The sequence below is a fragment of the Somniosus microcephalus genome, chromosome 15 (genome assembly GCF_052327205.1).
Source record: "Somniosus microcephalus isolate GS21.2 chromosome 15, FLI_Smic_1.0, whole genome shotgun sequence".
Lineage (NCBI taxonomy): Eukaryota > Metazoa > Chordata > Chondrichthyes > Squaliformes > Somniosidae > Somniosus > Somniosus microcephalus.
In genome coordinates, this window is record NC_141001.1 from 12,358,603 (window position 1) to 12,379,536 (window position 20,934).

The following is a 20,934-nucleotide window of genomic DNA, read 5'->3' on the forward strand; positions in this document are numbered from 1 at the left end:
GAGGCTGAACCACACTGTTCGCAACCTTGGTGTCATATTTGACCCTGAAATGAGCTTCCGACCACATAACCGCAGCATAATAAAGACCGCCTACTTATACCTCCGTAATATCGCCCGACTCCGCCCTTGCCTCAGCTCATCCGCTGTTGAAACCCTCATCCATGCCTTTGTTACCTCTAGACTTGACTATTCCAACGCACTCCTGGCTCCCACATTCCACCCTACGTAAACTTGAGGTCATCCAAAACTTGGCTGCCGGTGACCTAACTCGCACCAAGTCCCGTTCACCCATCACCCCTGTGCTCGCTGACCTACATTGGTTCCCGGTTAAGCAGCGCCTCGATTTCAAAATTCTCATCCTTGTTTTCAAATCCCTCCATGGCCTTGCCCCTTCCTATCTCAGTAATCTCCTTCAGCTCCACAACCCCCCGAGATATCTGCGCTCCTCTAATTCTGCTCTCTTGAGGATCCCTGATTATAATCGCTCAACCTTTGGTGGCCGTGCCTTCTGTTGCCTCAGCCCTAAGCTCGAATTCCCTGCCTAAACCTGTCCACCTCGCTCCCTCTCATTCCTCCTTTAAGACGCTCCTTAAAGCCTACCTCTTTGACCAAGCTTTTGGTCACCTGCCCTAATTTATCCTTATATGGATCCGTGTCAAATTTTTTGTCTTAAAATACTCCTGTGCAGCGCCTTGGGACGTTTTACTATGTTAAAGGCGCTATATAAATGCAACTTGTTTTTGTTGTTGAAGACATAGCCAGAATCCCCCTGCACAGCACAAGGAGCGGTCAGGCTCCCCAGTTGTAATAGGCTCGATCTCTCTCCCTATCTCCTTGGACTCTGGTTTGGACTTCGGTTCCATGTGAAGGTGACAGCTCTGGACTGGGAGCCTCAGTCAGAGCTGATCTGTACTTGGACTTCACATGTCAAAACTGACTGGTACAGACCGACCTGAACCAAACCGAGAGATCGCACAAAGGGCAGCGGGCTCAGTGTTTGGGGCACTTCTCACAGGGCAGATCGTCCCAAACTCAGCTCAGCACCAACAATTCTAATCCACTCCCTGAGCTCAGACTCAATATCGGGAGAGTTTTCGTGGAATTATAGAAATTACAGCACAGGAGGAGCTCTCTCCTGCAACCCCATTCCTCCAGGTCCTTTTATATTCCTCAATTTCAAATATTTATCCCATTCTCTTAAATGATGTTCTACTCTACCTCAATAGCCACTTTTGGTGAAGGAGCCACAGTATAATAGTCCTCAGTTCAAGGATCTTCCTCTTCCCTTCCTGTAGTGTATGTACCCGTCTACCTTTAAGGGAACTATTGAATGTAACCGTTCACCTTTAAGAGAACTACTTTAGGTGTGGCACTATTTGTTTGGCTTCTGTATACTGTAATACCGATAGTGACCACACCAGTATATAAGTGTTGTGGCAGGATTGCTGGGGCAGATTCGCCCGGACCCTCGAATAGTAAAGACCTGTTTGTTTGTTACTTCTGAAGTCTGTGTATTTATTAACTGCACAACCCACAGACTTTACAGTGGCGACGAGTCCGATCGTACCCTGCGGCAAGACTACCAAAGCAACGAAGAGCGTCGAAGAGAGGCAACCGCCCTCGGCGTGCTGCTGAAAGAAAACACGAGGCTGCAGCAGGAGGAAGGAGGAAGACTTTAGCAACAAAAGCTTCCATCTGCAACAGGCACTGACTACCCTTCTACCACGGTGCGGAGTGAGCCGATCAGCTGGAAACAAGGCGGCCGCAGAGACTGTGAGTAGGGGAAGGTGTAGAGAATATCCGGAGGATAAGGGCTGTGCACTCGACCACGGTCGAGGGGGGAACGGAGCCGGTCAGAAAGTCAGGTCCAATGGCGTCGTGAGACAGTCGGACCTCGATCGGCGGGAAAACCGGGCAGCGACCGCAGCCACGAAGCGCTGAGACTGCGAGTAGGCGCGGGAAGAGACATCCAGCCGCAGCCGGGGAGGGAAACACCAGTCTGCGAGAGGGCTGGGAGGCGAACAGGAACCGTGCGGGTGGGAGAGAGAGACAGAGCCGAGCAAGGGGAGAGAGACTGCGCGAGAGCCAGTCCAGCGGCTGAGCTGTCCTCCACCAACGGGGTACCCAGAGCCGGTAGAACCAATCGTGCCGGAGAGGGAGAGACAGAGCCGAGCAAGGGGAGAGAGACTGTGCGAGAGCCAGTCCAGCGGCTGAACTGTTCTCCACCAACGGGGTACCCAGGGCCGGTAGCACCGAACGTGCGGGAGAGAGAGCGACAGAGCCGGGTACGGAGAGAGAGGCTGCGCGAGAGCCAGTCCAGCGGCTGAACTGTCCTCCGTTAACGGGGTGTACCCAGCGCCGGTAGAGCCGTGCGGGCGGGAGGAAAAGACAGAGCCGAGTAAGGGGAGCTGTGCGGAAGCCAGCCAACGGCTGAACCTGTCCGCTGTGGGGGAAGCGTACCCCTCCCACCGGGAAGAAACGCGGGAAGCCGCCATTAGGCGGAGAAGACGCCAGAAGCGGGAAACCGCCATTGAAGTGGGAGGGGCGAGAAAGGAAGAGCGGGAAACTGCCATTTTCACGGGAAAACCGCCATCTTAACTGACATACCGCCATTGAAGTGGGCGGGGAGAGAAGGAAAGAGCGGGAAACCGCCGATTTCGCAGGAAAACCGCCATCTTAGAAATAAACAAATAAATAAGAATACTTAAAGAAATACTGGTGCTGCTCCCAAGGGAAGAAAGATGCCTAAGCGAGGGAATATTAACAACTTTAATTCTGAAATAGAAGACTGGGCCACGTACGTGGAACACATAGAGATCTATTGCGAAGCCAACAAAATAGAGGAAGACGACAAGGCGATAACATTGCTAAACTCGATGGGGGCAAAAACATACGGGCTCTTGAAGCATCTAATAGCACCAAATAAACCAGCGGATCAGACCTTCGAAGAGATTGTGGCTGTGCTGAAGGACCACTTGAACCCCACACCGTTGATGCTGGCTGAACGATTCAAATTCTATGCAAGAACGCAGAGGAAAGACGAAAGCAACACGGAATACTTGGTCGAACTGCGTAGGCTAGCGAAATACTGCCAGTTCGGAGGGAATCTGACAGAGGCACTGCGGGACAAGTTCGTATGCGGATTGTCCAAAGAAGGGACGCAGAAGCGACTACTGGAAGAGAACGACCTCACACTGGACAGGGCTGTCCTTATAGCTGCATCGCATGAAGCCGCAGCGAAAGGAACGGCGGAAATGCAACTAAAGGCGGCGGCACTCGGGGTGGACCAAATTACTTCAAGCACAACAAAATGCTGCCATTGTGGGAAGACAACGCATGACCAGAATCAATGCTGGTTTAAGAACCAAGAGTGTAGGAAATGTGGCAAACTGGGTCACATCGCGAAGGTATGCCGGTCCGGGAAAAAGACCAACAATCAAAGGAAGCCACCACAAGAAAAGTACAACAAGGTACACAAGGTGGCTGAGAAGAGTTCAGACGAACAGAATTCAGACTCAGACCCAAACAACCAGCAGCTGGGTAGTCTGAGAATCCACAATGTGGGTAAAGAAACGGATCTACAGACCATCTGGGTCATACTAAAAATAGCTGGAGTCCAAGTAAGAATGGAGCTGGACACTGGATCAGCTCTATCAGTCATCAACCGAAGGGACTACCACCGGCTATTCTCTCACATACCTTTAAGAAATACCAAGTTCGTATTACAGACATACACGGGGCATAACGTATACCCCGTGGGGAAAATAAGAGTCAAGGTGAGAGATAGGGGTAAGGAACACCCAAGAATGAACTTGTACGTATTACCTGAGGGAGGACCACCACTTCTAGGACGGGAGTGGATTAAGAAAATAGACATGGAATGGCATTACCTAAAAGCCATAATGAGGGAGGACTCAGTGCAAGCTATTAGCTCAGATTCTGAAAGGGATGATGATAAGACCAAGTCGAATATGGAAGACAAGGCTAAAAGGGACTTGCCGACGATGGGGAAGAAAATGAAGACATGCAGAAGGACTTATGGTACCAAGAAGAATAAAGCTGCAGAGCAGAACTCCAGGTTGACAGAGAATTCTGAGCCTGTTCAAGCAAAGGATTCATCCACGACGGAAGAACACCGAGCTCGGACGCAAACTTATGTCAAAGTACGACAACAAGTAGAACAGTTGAGTGACCGTCTCGTACAAGAGATGAAAAATATGGAAAAGTTCTGGGACACCGAATGGGAGAACCTGGAAAGACAACAGAGACAGCTAGCTCAAGCAGAGAGCGACCATAGAGCCATCGTGGTCAAATACCAATCACATTCCCCTGATGCTGTTCAGGAACTAGAATATTTACAGAACGAACCAAAGGAAGAGGAATCTTCAGGAAGCCAGGATTTTATTCCAGTTCTTCTCTACGACTCCTTACAAGCAGAGTGTGAGAAGTTGAAAGAACAGTATGAACAGGCCCAGGCTACAATTCTGGAGGGGGTTAACTCGGCAGCCTCCGAAAAGCTAGTTTCAGTAGAAGCATATGAACAACTAAAGGTTGAATATGAGCAAGAAGTCCAAAGGCTGCAGGAAATTCTTGATGAGCTCAAGGCCAAGACAGACTCATCGGTAGAAGTTCCATCCATTGATGAGAAATTAGAGGTGAAAAACATGGCAGAGCATGAAAGACAGGATGTCCAAGAACTCATAAAAACATTGAAGGACACCCAAGACAAATATGAGGCGGCAATGACCGAGGTTCAACAACTTGAAGAACAGATTCAACTGGGAATCCTTTCAGTGGACGAAAAGGAAACTGTAAGAAACTCAGCGACTGTAAGAATGGTCCCTGAACATGAACTAGAGAGCATCAGGGCGCAACTTTTCCGAGCGCTGAAAGCCAAAGTTCAAGAGGAACGTAAGGTGGAAGTATTGGAGAAAGAGGTGGATGAAATGGAGAAGACTCTGATCCACCGTGTTCCCAGGGAAGAGTTAACGGTCAGCTAACTCCTTCATATGCTGAAGGACAAGACTCTGCAAGGGGAACAATCTGAACATGAGCTTCAATCTTCAGGGGGAACGAGTTCGGAGCTCTCAAAAGTCACGGAGATAGCTGAGATGGCAACACAAATTTTACAAGGATGCCAAAAGTACGTTGAATCACGTCAAGGGGAACAGAAGAATGTGGAACCCGTTACTTCAGTAGAAGGTTTAAATAGCCTGATAACGCAATTCCCGATGGAAGGGAAGGTATTGAACTCACAAATGAGGTCCGTCGTGAAGGAATGGCAGATAACCCAGGAAGAGCGGGATGAATATGAATGCATGAAGAAGTCTTTTCAAGAAAGATGTCTAAGGAAGGAACCACCGTCAGCTAACGTCCAGACGGGTGAGGAGGAAGAAGAAGGCTCTCTCGCGGGCCTAACTCAGGACGGACCCGAATATTACCATGACCTGTTGAGTGACACTGAATATTACGAGGATGTGGTCTGCCCAGCTTGTGATGAAAACTCCCAAAGTGCTGAAATCCGGATGAAGCACTTAAGGTCTAAGGAACATAGAGAGTTGGTGGCGCTACAGCTGGCAGCCGAGAAAGGAGCTCCGAGAGTTTCAAAAAGGCAGAAAAGAAAAATTAGAAGCAGAAGATAATAACTGTCTAAAACATTAGCACTTCTACCATCCCAGGCGGGACATTACGAAAGGAGCTAAATTAGTTGAAAAACTGTAAAATGTCAAGACAGCCAGTTGGTTGTAAAAGTCCGCACTGCTGGTTCAACAGGACGAAAGTTCAAGCTGTTACGTCAAGAAAAAGGCTATGGAGGAGTCACGCTAGCCAGGTGAACCGGCTGCACCAAAGAAACGTTGTTCGGAATGAGTCAAGATCAGAGACTGAATCTATGAACTGTTTCCGCAGAGACTGAACCTGTGAGCTGTTTCCACCGAGATTATATCTGTAAATTGTTTTATATGACATTGACTCCACCGAGATTATATCTGTAATTTGTTTTATAGGAAGTTGAAGATATGTATGTTTAACGGGGACTCTGTAAGTAATAAGCTAAAAAGGGAGGATTGTAGTGTATGTACCCGTCTACCTTTAAGGGAACTATTGAATGTAACCGTTCACCTTTAAGAGAACTACTTTAGGTGTGGCACTATTTGTTTGGCTTCTGTATACTGTAATACCGATAGTGACCACACCAGTATATAAGTGTTGTGGCAGGATTGCTGGGGCAGATTCGCCCGGACCCTCGAATAGTAAAGACCTGTTTGTTTGTTACTTCTGAAGTCTGTGTATTTATTAACTGCACAACCCACAGACTTTACACTTCCCCCTCAGTAATTCCTAGTGTGAATCCTAGGTTTCGGTTCACTCGTTCCCCATTCACCCACCAGCGGAAACAATATTTCACTATTTACCCGGGTCCCCAGCTTTCACATCACTGCTGTTCCTGGATCTGCAGGAAATGCTGGTTCCCACACCCACTCCCAACCCCATTCTCCGCCCCTCCAACTTGAGCCCCAATCCCCGATCCCCAGTCTCCTTCACTTCCCCACACCCCAGTCCCCAACATCACATCCTCTGATCCCCATACGCCAGTCTCTATCTCTCCCCCCAAGCCCCCATTCCCTAGTCTTCTACTCTCACCCCAAGCCCCCATTCCCTATCTCTCTCCCCCCCGAGCCCCCAATCCCTCATCTCTTACTCTCGCCCCAAGCCCCCATTCCCTATCTCTCTCCCTCCCGAGCCCCCAATCCCTCATCTCTTACTCTCGCCCCAAGCCCCATTCCCTATCTCTCTCCCTCCCGAGCCCCCAATCCCTCGTCTCTTACTCTCGCCCCAAGCCCCCATTCCCCAGTCTCTATCTCTCTCCCCCAGTCCTCATTCCCCAGGCTCCCGCTTTCACCCCAAGCCCCCATTCCCTATCTCTCTCCCCCCGAGCCTCCAATCCCTCGTCTCTTACTCTCGCCCCAAGCCCCCATTCACCATCTCTCCCCCTCCATTCTCGAGCCTCCCCGATTCCCAAGCCCCCCATTCTAGACTTCCCAGCCCCCTCCCGACTGCACACCAGCCTGTCAGGGCTCTCTGTGGTGATGGTCAGGTGATGTCATCGAGCGGAAGGCTTCTCCAAGCAGCAGCCGGGGCTAACCACATGGAGCAGGGAGCGCACTGCGACAGGAAACGTAAAGTGCTGATGTCCTGGGCTGCTGGAGGCAGCGCTCGGGAGAGGAATCGCTGATTTCGGGAGATTCTCACCAAAAGCAGGAGGGTTGGAAACCCTTCCACTGAGGCTCCAGATTTCTATTGATGTAGTAGGAGTTAGATTTGCATACATTTATGAGGCTCCCACCTTCTTTAGCAGACAGATGATCTACCTGCAAAACCCTGCAGGTTAAAATCAGAATTGGTCAGGATCTGAGCAGGTAAGTAACCCCTTTGTTTTTTACCTGCCCAGTTTCTACATGTATTCATACCTTGTGCTTCTTATTCATATCTTCAGGAACATACTATATAGTATTACTTACAAGGTCAATTGGACTTGCATTGCTTCATGTGAAAGGAAAGTCTATGGGCGTACTTTTTATGTAAAATATTCTCCTTTTCATAATGGAAAAGCAACTCACCTTAAATTTAATTTGTTTTTTTGAAATTGTTAATTTTCTTATCATCATGGAGTCCCTGAGGTACCATATCCCTCCCTGCCAAGTAGCTCTAGTACTTCCAATCGCAGGGAATGTCCCAGGTGCCCGGAGTGGGAAGGTGAAGTAACTTGAAACTAACCTGAGGGCCTCTCCAGAATCACCTGATCCTGGGAAGCCACATTATAGTTTAAGGTTGCACCTTCCACTGTTTGCAATGAAGCTGCCCCAGGATATTCCCTATAATTGATGCATTGGCCACGCAAGGAGGGTTTGCTGCCGACAGGAAAATTGACATTTTCAACAAGCAAACTTAAAGTTAATTTAGCATTTTCTATAAAAAGAGTACTTTAAACAAAAAGGTTGTCTCCCAGATTTTTCTACATATAAAGAATATTGGGCTGGAATTCGTTGGAGCAGGGCATCTCTGCCCTGGTGCAAATCATCCAGCAACCATTATGTTCTATGTGCACTTCATATTCTGATACTTTTGGAAGTACAGGAAATTCTCGATTTACTGGCACCTAAATAACCGGAAATCTCTGTTAACCGGCAAAATTCAGGAGTAGGTTCAGATAAGTTTTACTTCATATTAGTGGCCGTTCCTGGATCTGTGGCCGTGTAACTGGGGTTCCTGCACCTGTTGCTAAGCAACAGGGACGCCTGGATCTTGTGGCCAGGGTTCCTGCACCTGTTGCTAAGCAACAGGGAAGCCTGGATATGTTGCTGTGTACGGGGCTCTCGTACCTTTTACTATACCTCTCTGTAATCCGGACTTTTGGATAAACCGGCACCACACCGGTCCCGTCGGTGCCGGATAAAAAAGAGTTTCCTGTAATTAGTTTTCACGATGCTCTCAGTTCCTTAAATTCTTCCAGACTCCTGGCAGACTGAAAATACAACTTCACAAAACCAAGAGCATCTACAAGTTTCCTTTCAGCAAACTGCAATGGAGAGGGGGCAAAGGAAAAGCTCATGAATTCTAAATATGGATAAATCAAATTCCTCAAGGAGAATTTGCTGCACTGTTACGATGTAAATAGTAAAAGGATTCTGGGATTTTTCCATTTTTTTACTTCTCAGTTGTCACTAGAAAGTTAAGGAGATTTTGTCCTTTTGCATTGAAAAAATATTTTGCTCTTGGCAATTGTTAGAAGTTTTCGGTGGTGCATTTGCATCTGCACATTGGAAGATGGAAACCATTGTTGCTCATGTACACAATTGTTTGAAGATTATTTATATAATGTGGTGAAAAGACACATGAAACACTTGGGTGCACAACGCTGTACCTGAGAATTACACGCTTTGAATGTCTCACTCTTGATGATGCTGCACTGTTTCTGAGCCCACGCATCTCGATGAACGTTAATTGAGCAAGGGTCTTCATTTTTCTTTACATTTGCACAGGTAGGAGACACCTTCCAGCTGTTTCCAAACTCCTCCATGTTTACAACCACCAATTGGCTTCTTGTGGTAAAATCATTGTGTGCATTGCCATCATAATTGCCACACAATCCACAGATGGTACCCTGTAATATCCAATAAAGGTGACAATTATTATACTGAAAATATGGAAAGTTATTAGACTTGCTTTCGTTCTCTCTTTTTAAATTTTTCATTTAAAGGCGATTTCAGAAAAAAATATTGTGGTGGTGGTGGTGGAATATACAACTGCGTGCCATATCATTCCAAAGACATCATGCACAAGTGATGCAGTAATTTACATCAGTGCATCATTCATTTACCAGCAAATCAAAAAAGTTTGCAAATTCCATTTTTCGACAAACAATGTCCCTTTAACAGACCCATAAAAATGGTTACACTTTGGTACTGCTTGTGCTTTTTCAGTGATAAAAAGTTACATTGTTTGAATAAGTGAATAGTGTTTTGAGCTCCATATTCTCTTTACTACTTGTAGTATTTTGTTCTAACTTTTAAAAAATATTCATGCTCAGGATATGGACATTGCTGTCGAAGTTGGCATTTATTGCCCATCCCAAGTTGCATTGAGAAGGTGGTGGTGCTTGAACTGCTGCAGTCCATGTTGTGAAGGTGCTCCCACAATGCTGTTAGGTAAGAACTTACAGGATTTTGACCCAGTAACCTTTGAAGGAAATGCACAATATTGCCAAGTCAGGTTGGTGTGTGACTTGGAGGGGAACTTGGAAGTGATGGTGTTCCCATGCACCTGCTGCCCTTGTCCTTCTAGGTGGTGGCAGTTGTGGGTTTGGGAGGTGTTGCTGAAGAATCCTTGGCGAGTTGCTGCAGTGTACCCTGTACATAATACACAATGCAGCCACAGTATGCCTGTGACAGAGGGGTTAGATGTTTAGACTAATGGATAAGCTGCTGATCAAGTGGGTTGCTTAGTCTTGGATGATGTCGAGCTTCTTCAGTGCTGCTGCAGCTGTACCCATCCAGGCAAGTGGAGAATATTCCAACACACATCTGACTTGTGCCGGGGGTGCTATCGGGAGGTGCAAAGCATCCCAATATCCCCCCCCCTAGACTTTGACCTGCTTTAGTAGCCACAGCATTTATATGGCTAGTTGCTGGTCAATGGTAACCCCCAGGATGTTGATGATGGGGGACTCGGCAGTGGTAATGCCATTGAATGTCAAGGGGAGATGGTTAGGCTCTCTCTTGGTGGAGATGGTCATTGCTTGACATTTGTGTGGCACAAATGTAACTTGCCACTTATCAACCCAAAGCAGTTGATGACCATGAGATGATAAGGATTGGTTATACCCATCAGTATTTATTAGTGTTGGACCCGGCTTGAGGCTGTGAGAGATGGCCGGGCCCGGTTGCCGGGGTAACCCTTCCCCCCCTTCCCGAGACCCGCCTCCCACCCTCCCGAGCCCCACTCTCCGCCCTCCCGAGCCCCGCCCTCCCGAGCCGGCTTCAAGACCGCCGATTGCGGCTGGGTCTGCGCTGGAGCCAAGCCCTGGGAACAGGCGTGAGCCGGCCTGAGGTTGTGAGAGAGGGCCGGGCCCGGTTGCTGGGGTAACCCTTCCCCCCGCTTCCCGCCCTCCCGAGCCCCGCCCCCCGCCCGAACCGGCTTCAAGACCGCCGATTCACTCGCGCTCCGGGCCGACGTTGACGCGCGCGCTGACTCCCGCCCCACCCGCCTTTACTAAGATGGCGGCAATGGCTACGCTCGCCTCAGTCCCGCGCCGCCAGCCTTTAGAAAGCAGGCGGCGATCGCGGGCCACTTGTTGAGCGGGACGGGAGGTGCGTAGCTCGGGCGTGGCTGGTCAACAGAGGCCCAGGCTTCGAGGCCTGCCTGCAAAAACGGTGAAAGGTAGGAAAATTATAGAGGTTAGAGAAAAGATTTACAAATTAATTAACTTTTTTTAAAAACAATTTGTGTTTTAAAAGCAACTTTTTTTTTTGCTGGAAATCTAGATTTGAAAAGAAACACGCAGAAAGTGGGAAAAAGAAATGAAGAGTTTGGAACCAAGATGGTGGCCACTCACCTCAACTCAGAAGCATTAGGCCCGCCCACACACGCACCGATTGGTCAACCATCAGGTCACTGAACTGTAGGATTGGTCAATCGTCACGTCACTCGACTCTAGGATGGCCTGCCCACACACGCAATGAACCCGCCCCCGTGACGCAGCGATTGGTCGACCGTCGGGTCGCTCGACTGTACGATTGGTCAACCTTCACGTCACTCGATGCTAATGAGCGGATAATGGGCGGTATTTTGAAAGTTTTTTGGATACCGTCGGCACAATTTTTGTCCGACCAAAAAGTAAATACGCCTATGAGAGTCCCCGAATAATAAGCTTTCTTTTGATATAACATATGTGTAGCTATGCTCTATAACTTTTGATTGTATAGCCAGACAGACAGAGAGACAGACAGAGAGACAGACAGAGAGACATACTGCTTTATATATACTAGCTGGAGTGCCCGGCGGTGCCGAGGCTTTTTTGAGGGCATGTTGTTGTTGGAAGAGAGACAGAGAGTGACTGGGGGGAAGAGAGAGAGTGACTGGGAGGGAAGAGAGAGAGCGACTGGGGGGAAGAGAGAGAGCGACTGGGGGGAAGAGAGCGACTGGGGGAAGAGAGGGTGACTGGGGGAAGAGAGAGAGCGACTGGGGGGAAGAGAGCGAGCGACTGGGGGGAAGAGAGCGAGCGACTGGGGGGAAGAGAGAGAGCGACTGGGGGGAAGAGAGAGAGCGACTGGGGGGAAGAGAGAGAGCGACTGGGGGGAAGAGAGAGAGCGACTGGGGGGAAGAGAGCGAGCGACTGGGGGAAGAGAGAGAGCGACTGGGGGGAAGAGAGAGAGCGACTGGGGGGAAGAGAGCGAGCGACTGGGGGGAAGAGAGAGAGCGACTGGGGGGAAGAGAGAGAGCGACTGGGGGGAAGAGAGAGAGCGACTGGGGGGAAGAGAGAGAGCGACTGGCGGGAAGAGAGAGAGCGACTGGGGGGAAGAGAGAGAATGACTGGGAGGGGGGAGGGGGAGGAGGGGGGAGAGGGGGAGGGAGAGAAGGGGGGAGTGGGGGGGAGAGAAGGGGGGAGGGGGGAGGGGGGAGAGAAGGGGGTGGAGGGAGAGAAGGGGGGAGTGGGGGGAGAGAAGGGGAGGGGGGGACAGAAGGGGGGAGAGAAGGGGGTGAGGGGGGAGAGAAGCGGGGGAGGGGGGAGAGAAGGTGGGGGGAGAGAAGGTGGGGAGGGGGGGAGGAGAGAGAGACACAGAGGGAAGGAGAGAGAGAGGGCGAGTGGCCCGCGGGCGCAAATGGAGCCAAGCCCCGGGAACAGGCGTGAGCCGGCTTGAGGCTGTGAGAGACGGCCAGGCCCGGTTGCCGGGGTAACACTTCCCCGCCCTCCCGAGCCCCGGCCGCCCCGCCCCACACTCCCGAGCTCCGCTCTCCCGGGAGCACCGCCCCCCCCTAGCCCTCAGACCGCCGAGCTAGGTAATTGTCCCCCACCCTGGCTTCCGCTCGGTAGCTCCTCGCCCCCCCCCCTGTCTCCCCCGTCACGTTACCCGGGGCAACGGCGTCGGCCGCGAGGGACACGGGCCGTGTCCCTCGCGGCCGACGCCGTTGCCCCGGGTAACGTGACGGGGGAGACTGGGGGGGGGCGAGGAGCTTACCACAAGCCATGGGACAATTACCTAGCTCGGGCGTGGCTGGGCAGGAGAGGCCCAGGCTTTGAGGCCTTACAAAAACGGGGAAAGGTTGGAAAAAGAATCAGGGTAGAGAAAATATTTACAAATGAATTAACTTTTTTTTAAAACAATTTAATAAAAGCAATTTTTTTTTGCTGGAAATGTAGATTTGAAAAGAAACACGCAGAAAGTGGGAAAAAGAAATGAACAGTTTGGAATCAAGATGGCGGCCACGCACCTCGGTTCAGAAGGATAAGGCCCACCCACACACGCACCGATTGGTCAACCGTCATGTCACTGAAGCGTAGGATTGGTCAATCGTCCTGTCACTTGACTCTAGGAGGGCCCGCCCGCACGCGCGACGAACCCGCCCCCGTGACGCAGCGATTGGTCGACCGTCGGGTCGCTCGACTGTACAATTGGTCGACCTCGATGTCACTCGATGCTAATGAGCGGGTAATGAGCGGAATTTTGAATAATGAGTGGATAATGAGCGGAATTCTGAACGTTTTTTGGATACCGCGGGTGCAATTTTTGTCTCGCCGAAACATAAATACGCTTATGACCGTTCTGGAATCGTAAGCTTTCTTTTGATGTAACGCACGTGTAGGTACGCTCTATAACTTGAGAGTGTTTAGCCGGACAGACAGAAGGGCAGACAGACAGACAGATCAATCGCTTTTATATATAAAGTAGATGTAATCTTATTCACCACTTCAATTCTCATGAAATAAGAAGCCAAACATTTATTATTTCTGTACTGAGTAATGATTATTAAGAATGCTCTGTAGTGGTGATTATATAAAACTTAAATCATCCAAAGATCTGAATTTTAATTTTAGTTGTTTATTTGTTACAAAGTGCCTATCATTCGCTGTCTAATCGTCAGGCAGGATGCCTGCTCCAACATTCTTGCTATTCAACCATGATTAAGATTGTTTCCAGGAGCGTTTTATGTCGAGTTTTTTAGCTCTGCTTGGAGAAAGTCCCAAAGTGACTCCTTGGATGGAAGTCTGTGATAGTCATGCTCAGGCAATGAAAATTGTAACTGGAAACGACATGCTAACACACAGTGGCTGCATACGTTAGATCTGCCACCATATCAACTGTCACTGCACCTCAAAGTAATTCATTGTATGTGAAGGGGTTTGAGATGTTTCTGTGAGGCATGATAAGGGGTGTTGTAAATGCAAGACTTTCTTGCTCAAAAGATTTTACATTTCTGTTAATGTATAGAACATCTTTGGTAATATTGGCAATGTTCAGGAATAAGCACTTACCTTAAAGGAGTGACTGAGTTTAATAGTCAAGCTTGTTTTCTTGTCCCAGATCAATACCAGTCCATTTTTAGCTTCAATTACAAGGTAAATGCCAAGATGACGTACTTCATAAGGTATGTGTATACTGCTACCAAACTTCACCACTTCATACTTTCCATCTGAGAGTTTTATTTCAGAGTTCTGGAAGGTTTTAAATAATCATATTAGACAGATAGCATATAAAATAGCCACATATAAATTGCACCAGGAATTGTTCCCCATCTATTGGACTGCATCTTGCTGGAAAAATAACGGCATGCTAACGACGCACGCCGTTAGTAATGTGCGAATCGGCCAGCAAGTTCAGGGATTAAGAGATGCGCTGTGAGTTGCGAATCTCCAGAATTTGCTGGTCGATTTGCACCGCTCCACTGTTTGCTTTGCACAAACGGCATCTCACCCTTAGTCTCCCCGTAATTTTTAAGAACTTTCTGGATTTGAACATTAATTGCCCATTACACTTGCCACAGAAAGTTAAGTCTGATAATGAATAGCGTAAGTACCTTTTTAACAATGTGATAATTGGCAATGCCAATCAACCTCTCTGGCCCAGAAATGGAACAATTGAAACTGTGGAGTCTCATTCCTTCAGTTAGTTAATTGTTCTTAGAGATTTTTAAAATGTCAAATTTTACATTTTACATTTTTGTTCTTACTTTTCCTTTCTGTCTCTTTTTATCTCTCTCTTAATCCAATCTTTTTTTCCCTCATAATTTCTCTTTGTACCTGATTTGACTCTAATTCACTCACTCTAATTCATCCTTCTTCTCAGTCATTCCCCTTAATATCTTGAAAACATTGATCAAATCACCCCTTAACTTTCTAAATTCCAGGCAATACAACCCTAGTTTGTGTAATCTTGCCTCGTAATTTAACCCTTGGAGTCCAGGTATCATTCTGGTAAATCTACGTTGACTTCCCTTCAAGGTCAATATATCCTTCCTAGGGTGTGGTGTCTAGAACTGAACAAATAATTCCAGGTATGGTCTAACTAGGGCTTTGTATAGCTGTAGCATAACTTCTACCCCCTTGTATTCTAGTCCTCTAGACATAAAGCCCAGCATTCCATTAGCCTTTTTGATTATATTGTCCATAACATTTTAATGATCAATGTACAAGAACCCCTAAGTCTCTTTGGACCACCACTATTTCTAGCTTTTCACCATTTAGAAAGTACTCTGATCTATCCTTTTTAGGTCCAAAGTGGGTGACCTCACACTTGCCTACATTGAAATCCATTTGCCACAGTTTTGTCCATTCATTTAATCTATTAATATCTCTTTGTAATGTTATGTTTCCATGCTGCCTATCTTTGGGTCATCAGCAAACTGGGATATGTGGCTCTCTATCCCATCATCTAAGTCATTAATAAATAGTGAATAGTAGAAGCCCCAACACAGATCCCTGTGGGACACCACAAGTCACGTCCTGTAAATTAGAGTTTCTGCCCATTATCTCTGCCACTCAGCCAATTTCCTAACCAGGTCAATAATTTGCTATCAAATCCATAAGCTTCAACTTTAGCTAACAGTCTCTTATGAGGGACTTTATCAAATGCCTTCTGGAAGTCCATATAAATAACATCCATATACATTCCCCTGTCCACTACTTTAGTCACCTCTTCAAAAAATTCAATCGGCTTCATTAGGCATGACCTACCCTTTATAAATCCATGCTGGCTCTCTCTGAGCAGCGGAAAATTTTCAACATGTTCAGTCACTCTATCCTTAATTGTAGACTTTAATAATTTCCCGACAACAGATGTTAGGCTAAATGGTCTATAATTCCCTGGTTTCCCTCCCTCACCTTTCTTAAATAGCGGAGTGACGTGTGCAATTTTCCAATCTAAAGGAACAGTTCCTGAATCGAGAGAACTTTGGAAGATTATAGTTAGGGCATCTGCAATGTTCTCACCTACTTCCATTAAATCCCTGGGATGGAAACCATCTGGTCCTGGGGATTTGTCACTCTTTAGTGCCATTATTTTCTTCATTGCTGTAATTTTGCTTACGTTAATTAAGGTGAGTTCCCATCCCTGATTCAATATTAGTTTCCTTGTAAATACTGATGCAAAGTAATTATTCAACATGTCCGCCATTTCCTTATTTTCATTTACAATATCATCATTATCAGTATTCAAGGGTTCAAGGGCACCACATTACTCCTGATCACCCTCTTTTTCCTAATATAATTGGAATTTTTTTTGTCATGATTTTGATATCCCCTGCAAGTTTCTTTTAATACTCCCTTTTAGTGTCTCTTACTAACTATTTTGTCAACTTTTGTCATTCTTTGTATCTCTCCCAGTTGCCAGGATCTGTGCTAGTTTTTGCATTTTTGTATGCTTTTTCTTTTAGTTTTATGTTGTCCCTTTCCTCCTTTGGCTGTTTTTTTGGCGAGTAGAGCTCTTGCCTCTTCGGGGTATAAACTGTTTCTGTATTACATTTAATTGTTTTTTCAACACCTCCCACTGATCGCCTGTCGATTTACCCAGTTTGCTGTGAAGAGTCTCTGTCTCATCCCATTAAAAGTCAGCCTTACCTAAACCTAGAATCTTAGTAACTGTTTTGCGTTTCTCCCTTTCAAACATAATCACACAGAACACAGAAACCCCACAGTGCAGATAGAGGCCATTTCGGCCCATCGAGCCTGCACCGACACATATCCCACCCGATCCCCGTAACCCCTACACCAACACATATCCCACCCTATCCCATAATGTTGAACTCGATCATATTATGATCGCTATTAGATAAATGTTCACACTTCATTCGGCTGTTAACTAAATCTGGCTCATTATTATCTAATATGGCCTGTCCCCTTGTTGGTTCTAGGACATATTGTTGCAGAAAGCTATCCTGAACATACTGAAGAAATTGAATCTGACCTATTCTTCCTGTAGACTTTCTAACCTGGTATATTCAATTCTCAGTCATGGCTGTCTTGCAGCCATGTCTCAGTAATAGCTACCATGTGATACCCTCTAAGTTGAATTTGCGCCTCCAATTCACTCAATTGTTCATTATACTACGTGCGTTTGTATAAAGAACGCTTACTTGGGCCACACACCCTAGCCTGTGCTTCTGCTGTAATGCAGGTTTTTTCACAAGTTTCTTATTTCTCTCTCCTGATTTAATTACTTTACATCTTTTAGTTTTCCCTTTACCTGTAGTGCCTAAAGCACAATTCCTGACTATTACTCTACTCTCTTCCCTTTCGTTGTTTTAGAATTACTATTTATATTACCTTTTCCACCTGAGCCCTGCCCCCGCCATTCACTAGTTTAAAGTCCTTGTGACCGCCCTATTCGTTCTTTGTGCTAAGACCCTGGTCCTAGACCGGTTCAGTTGGAGCCCTTCCCAACAGTACAATTCCTTCCTGTTCCAGTACAGGTGCCACTGTCCCATGAAATGGAACCCCACTTTCCCACATCATTCCTTCAGCCACGTGTTCACCTCACTAATCTGCTTATCCTTACGCCAATTTGCATGTGGCTTGGGTAATAATCCAGAGATTATAATGCTTGAGGTCCTGTTTGTTAATTTAGCTCCTAGCTCCTGACATACTCTTAGCTGGGTCGTTTCAGGTGCATAGAACAAAGAGACAGTGGCCTAGAACCTGCTGGTGTTAACAGTTGCCAAAAACGATGGCGCTGGCAGGATCGGTAAATTGGAGCTGGTGGCTAATTAACATTAGCCCAGCGCTAAACTTACCATGCAATGCCGATAGGAGGCCTCAATGTAGCGTGGCCATAGTGTTAATGCAGCAAGAACAGCCTTCCCTTAAAGTAAGGCTGCCATTTCAGAAAGCAGTTCAGTCCCTTAAAGGGGAACTGTCTTCTGAAATGAAAAAAATAAAAATCAAGTAAAAATAGGCAGTTTTTAGCCCTTAGAGCTCAAAAAAATTAACGTTAAAAAGAATTCCCAAATGACAGTCTTCAGCTCTTAAAGCTGAATTTCTTTCCGCACCTAAACAAAATGCTAAAAGTGCTTCAGCACTAACCCAAATGGCTCAGCAATCCAGGGAAGGGGCACCCAGGGTCTTGCATGCAGCACTCCAGCTTTGTTCAGGGGGTCAACACTACAAGAGAGGTCCTCTACCCACAGGGGCCAGGAGACTCTCCAGAAAGAAGGATGTGGCACCAGATCACCGAGGCCGTCACTGCCACCAGTGTCTCCCCACCAAGTGGCTCCAGTGCCCAAAGAAACATCATGACCTCAGACCAGTGGTCTTCAAAAGCTATCTCCTATCAACTGCATCACTAGCCTCACACACTTCTCAATGCACGACTCCCCCCTCCCCCAATCACTCACGTACCAACAATTTGTACCAAACATGAGGCACACCTCCCATTCCTAGCTTCACCTCACTCCCTTGGAAGAGACGGTGCTGGCCATTCTTGGCAGGGGCATGGCTAAGCCCTTGGCTAGCAGTGGGGCTGAAAGGATACAAGATACTGGCATCCTCATACGCTATCCTCCTTCTTGCATGCACTTCTTGCATTCCCATCCTCCCATCACCACAACTCCACTCTTGTGCCTTCCTCATTTCACACACCCAAGAAATGCAGCCTGCCCAGCCAGTGGTTGCCCAAGAAGAGGGAGAGGAGAGTGAAGATGAACAAGAATAAGCACCGTCACTTGATTTGACACTCCCAGCCACCAGCTCTCAACCAGCAAGGCCATTTGCAGTGTCCCCCACTGAATGTAGCAGCCTTCCACCAGCCATGCTGCGGTCATTGGGGTAGCACTGTGTGACATCAGTAGGATAGGCAAAGGCACACACAAGACAGTCACTAAGGGAATGCATAAGGGTGACGAGTTTATTTCTTGATGTTATATTGGATGGATAGGTGTATAAAGCTGAACTGGAAAGTTTGCTTTGTGGTGGCTTTTATTTCAGCATTGTGGCTAAGAGGATTCTGTGATGGTCAGTAACAGAGGCGTGTGACAAATGTTGAAAGGGGAACTGGGGTTGTGGTCAATGGTACCGCAGGCGGATAATTCCATCCCAGATGTCCCAACCAGAAAGGGGCTGCCTGGGTTGCATCCTTCCTTCTGCTTCCTCCTCTTCTGCTTCTTCCTCTTCTGCATCTTCCTCTTCTCTCTACAAGCAGATGCTGGAAATCTGAAATAAAAGCATAAAATGCTAGAAATACTCAGCAGGTTAGGCAGCATCTTAACTTGCGACGTGAATTCTGTTTCTCTCTCCATGGATGCTGCCTGACCTGTGAGTATTTCCAGCATTTTCTGTCTTCTCAGAGGCCTTCCTTTACCATCCGAGGCCTTGCAAGCATTCAGCAGCACTCCCTGCACACTTAAAAGACTTTTATCATGTATTGCATCAAGCCACTACTTCAATAAAATAAAAAACACAGTCCAAAAACTTAAATGCAGACTTACCTGAAAGATGTGTGTGTCCCTTTAAGAAGTGCTGACAGCGTCTCCGTCAGACTGCTGCACGCTCGCTTTTCAGAGCGAGCTTGGGACCCAGCTCTAAACTCAGTGCTAAGGTCCAAGTTCGCAGAGTGTGACGTTAAGTACGTCATGCTCTCGATATTTGCATCTCCAGGGCCAGTGCTGCAATCGGCAGCGTTAAGGCCCTCACCAAAATGCCGGCCGCTGAGTCCCGCACCAAAGAAGGGCATTAGAGTGGCGGTCGCCATTTTTGCCAGGATTGCAGCGCTAACTCGTGGCGATAAGGTAGGAAATTTCTAGGCCAGTGACACTGATTGTATGTTATCCTGTGTTCACTTACCCCCAAGAAGATTTTGATTGATTTGGAACATGCTGTTCCAGTGGTCCCACAAGGGATGTTTTCAGTGATTACTCTGAAGGTGCCATTGGAAGGGTTATTTCCACAATAATCCTGAAACAATCATGAATAAGGACATTATTAAAGACTACCAGCTCCACACAGTACATCATTTTAAGTCTATAGATATGTCACAAAAGAAACTTATTCAGGCCTAAAAATGTTGAATTTGAAGAATAAAAGTAATCATAAACTGATTGATTTAGCATCATTACACAGTTGAATTATTGATTTAGCATCATTACACAGTTCATTATTGTTACTGATTTAAGCTTCAAATGTTATTGTATATTGTCATTATTTTTGTTTTAATTAGAATAAGGTAATAATTACTAATAATAATGAAAAAGGCATATTTGTCTAACAATACCTGTGTAACAATATATTCACAGTCTCCATTAAAATTGTAGCGTTTCCCATCAAAAGTGATGTAATTCCCATCTCCGTAGATCATACATGTCCCATGACATTGTTGTTTTGTGCAGTTCCACAATCTGTTGTTGCATTTACTGAGAAAATCAAATAAGATGTACATTAACCAGAATAGATTAGCATTGAGGTTCCACAGTTACATCTTGCAGTTCATCTCAACAGAAAAACAAGAGTGAATGTTTGCTACGTACCATGAGTTGCAGTCCACTTGTACAATGTCCCCAGATTGGTACTGGACGCCATTGTGTGCACACGGGCACTGATTTATGGGAATACAGCCACCGTTTTCGTGAGAGACTAAACCTTCAGGACACACACACCCAGAGACACAACCTGTGGCATACTGCAGAGAAAGTGTTTTTAAATGGAATTTAAAATTCAATGTCTGCACTTGATGAATTGTGTTTGGTCCTTTCATTAAAAATCCATCTGCAGAGCTAGACAGTAGATGCTGAAACGCTGCACTGTCAGAATGACCCTAATTATGATGGTACTGAACCTGATGGGAAAGTTGCCAAATCTTTGAAGATGGCAGGTCAAGTTGCTCAGGCTGTTAAAAACCATATGGGAACCTTAGCTTTATAAATAGCGGCACAGAGTACAAAAGAAAGGAAGTG

General features: G+C 46.8%; 1 protein-coding gene and 1 long non-coding RNA gene across 2 annotated transcripts in view; one reads left to right on the top strand and one right to left on the bottom strand.

Moving 5' to 3' along the window:
- LOC147106545 (mucin-2-like) overlaps window positions 1-20,934 on the bottom strand; it is a 94,622-nt gene that overhangs the window by 13,837 nt on the left and 59,851 nt on the right. The window contains 5 exon segments of the mRNA XM_086008475.1: window positions 8,924-9,163; window positions 14,033-14,212; window positions 19,829-19,939; window positions 20,256-20,394; window positions 20,509-20,660. Of these exon segments, the coding sequence (XP_085864601.1) occupies window positions 8,924-9,163; window positions 14,033-14,212; window positions 19,829-19,939; window positions 20,256-20,394; window positions 20,509-20,660 (822 nt within the window).
- On the top strand, window positions 9,521-13,322 carry LOC147106546 (uncharacterized). Its single transcript, XR_015080948.1, has 3 exons — window positions 9,521-9,707; window positions 11,043-11,394; window positions 12,920-13,322. It is a non-coding gene; the product is annotated as an uncharacterized LOC147106546 (long non-coding RNA).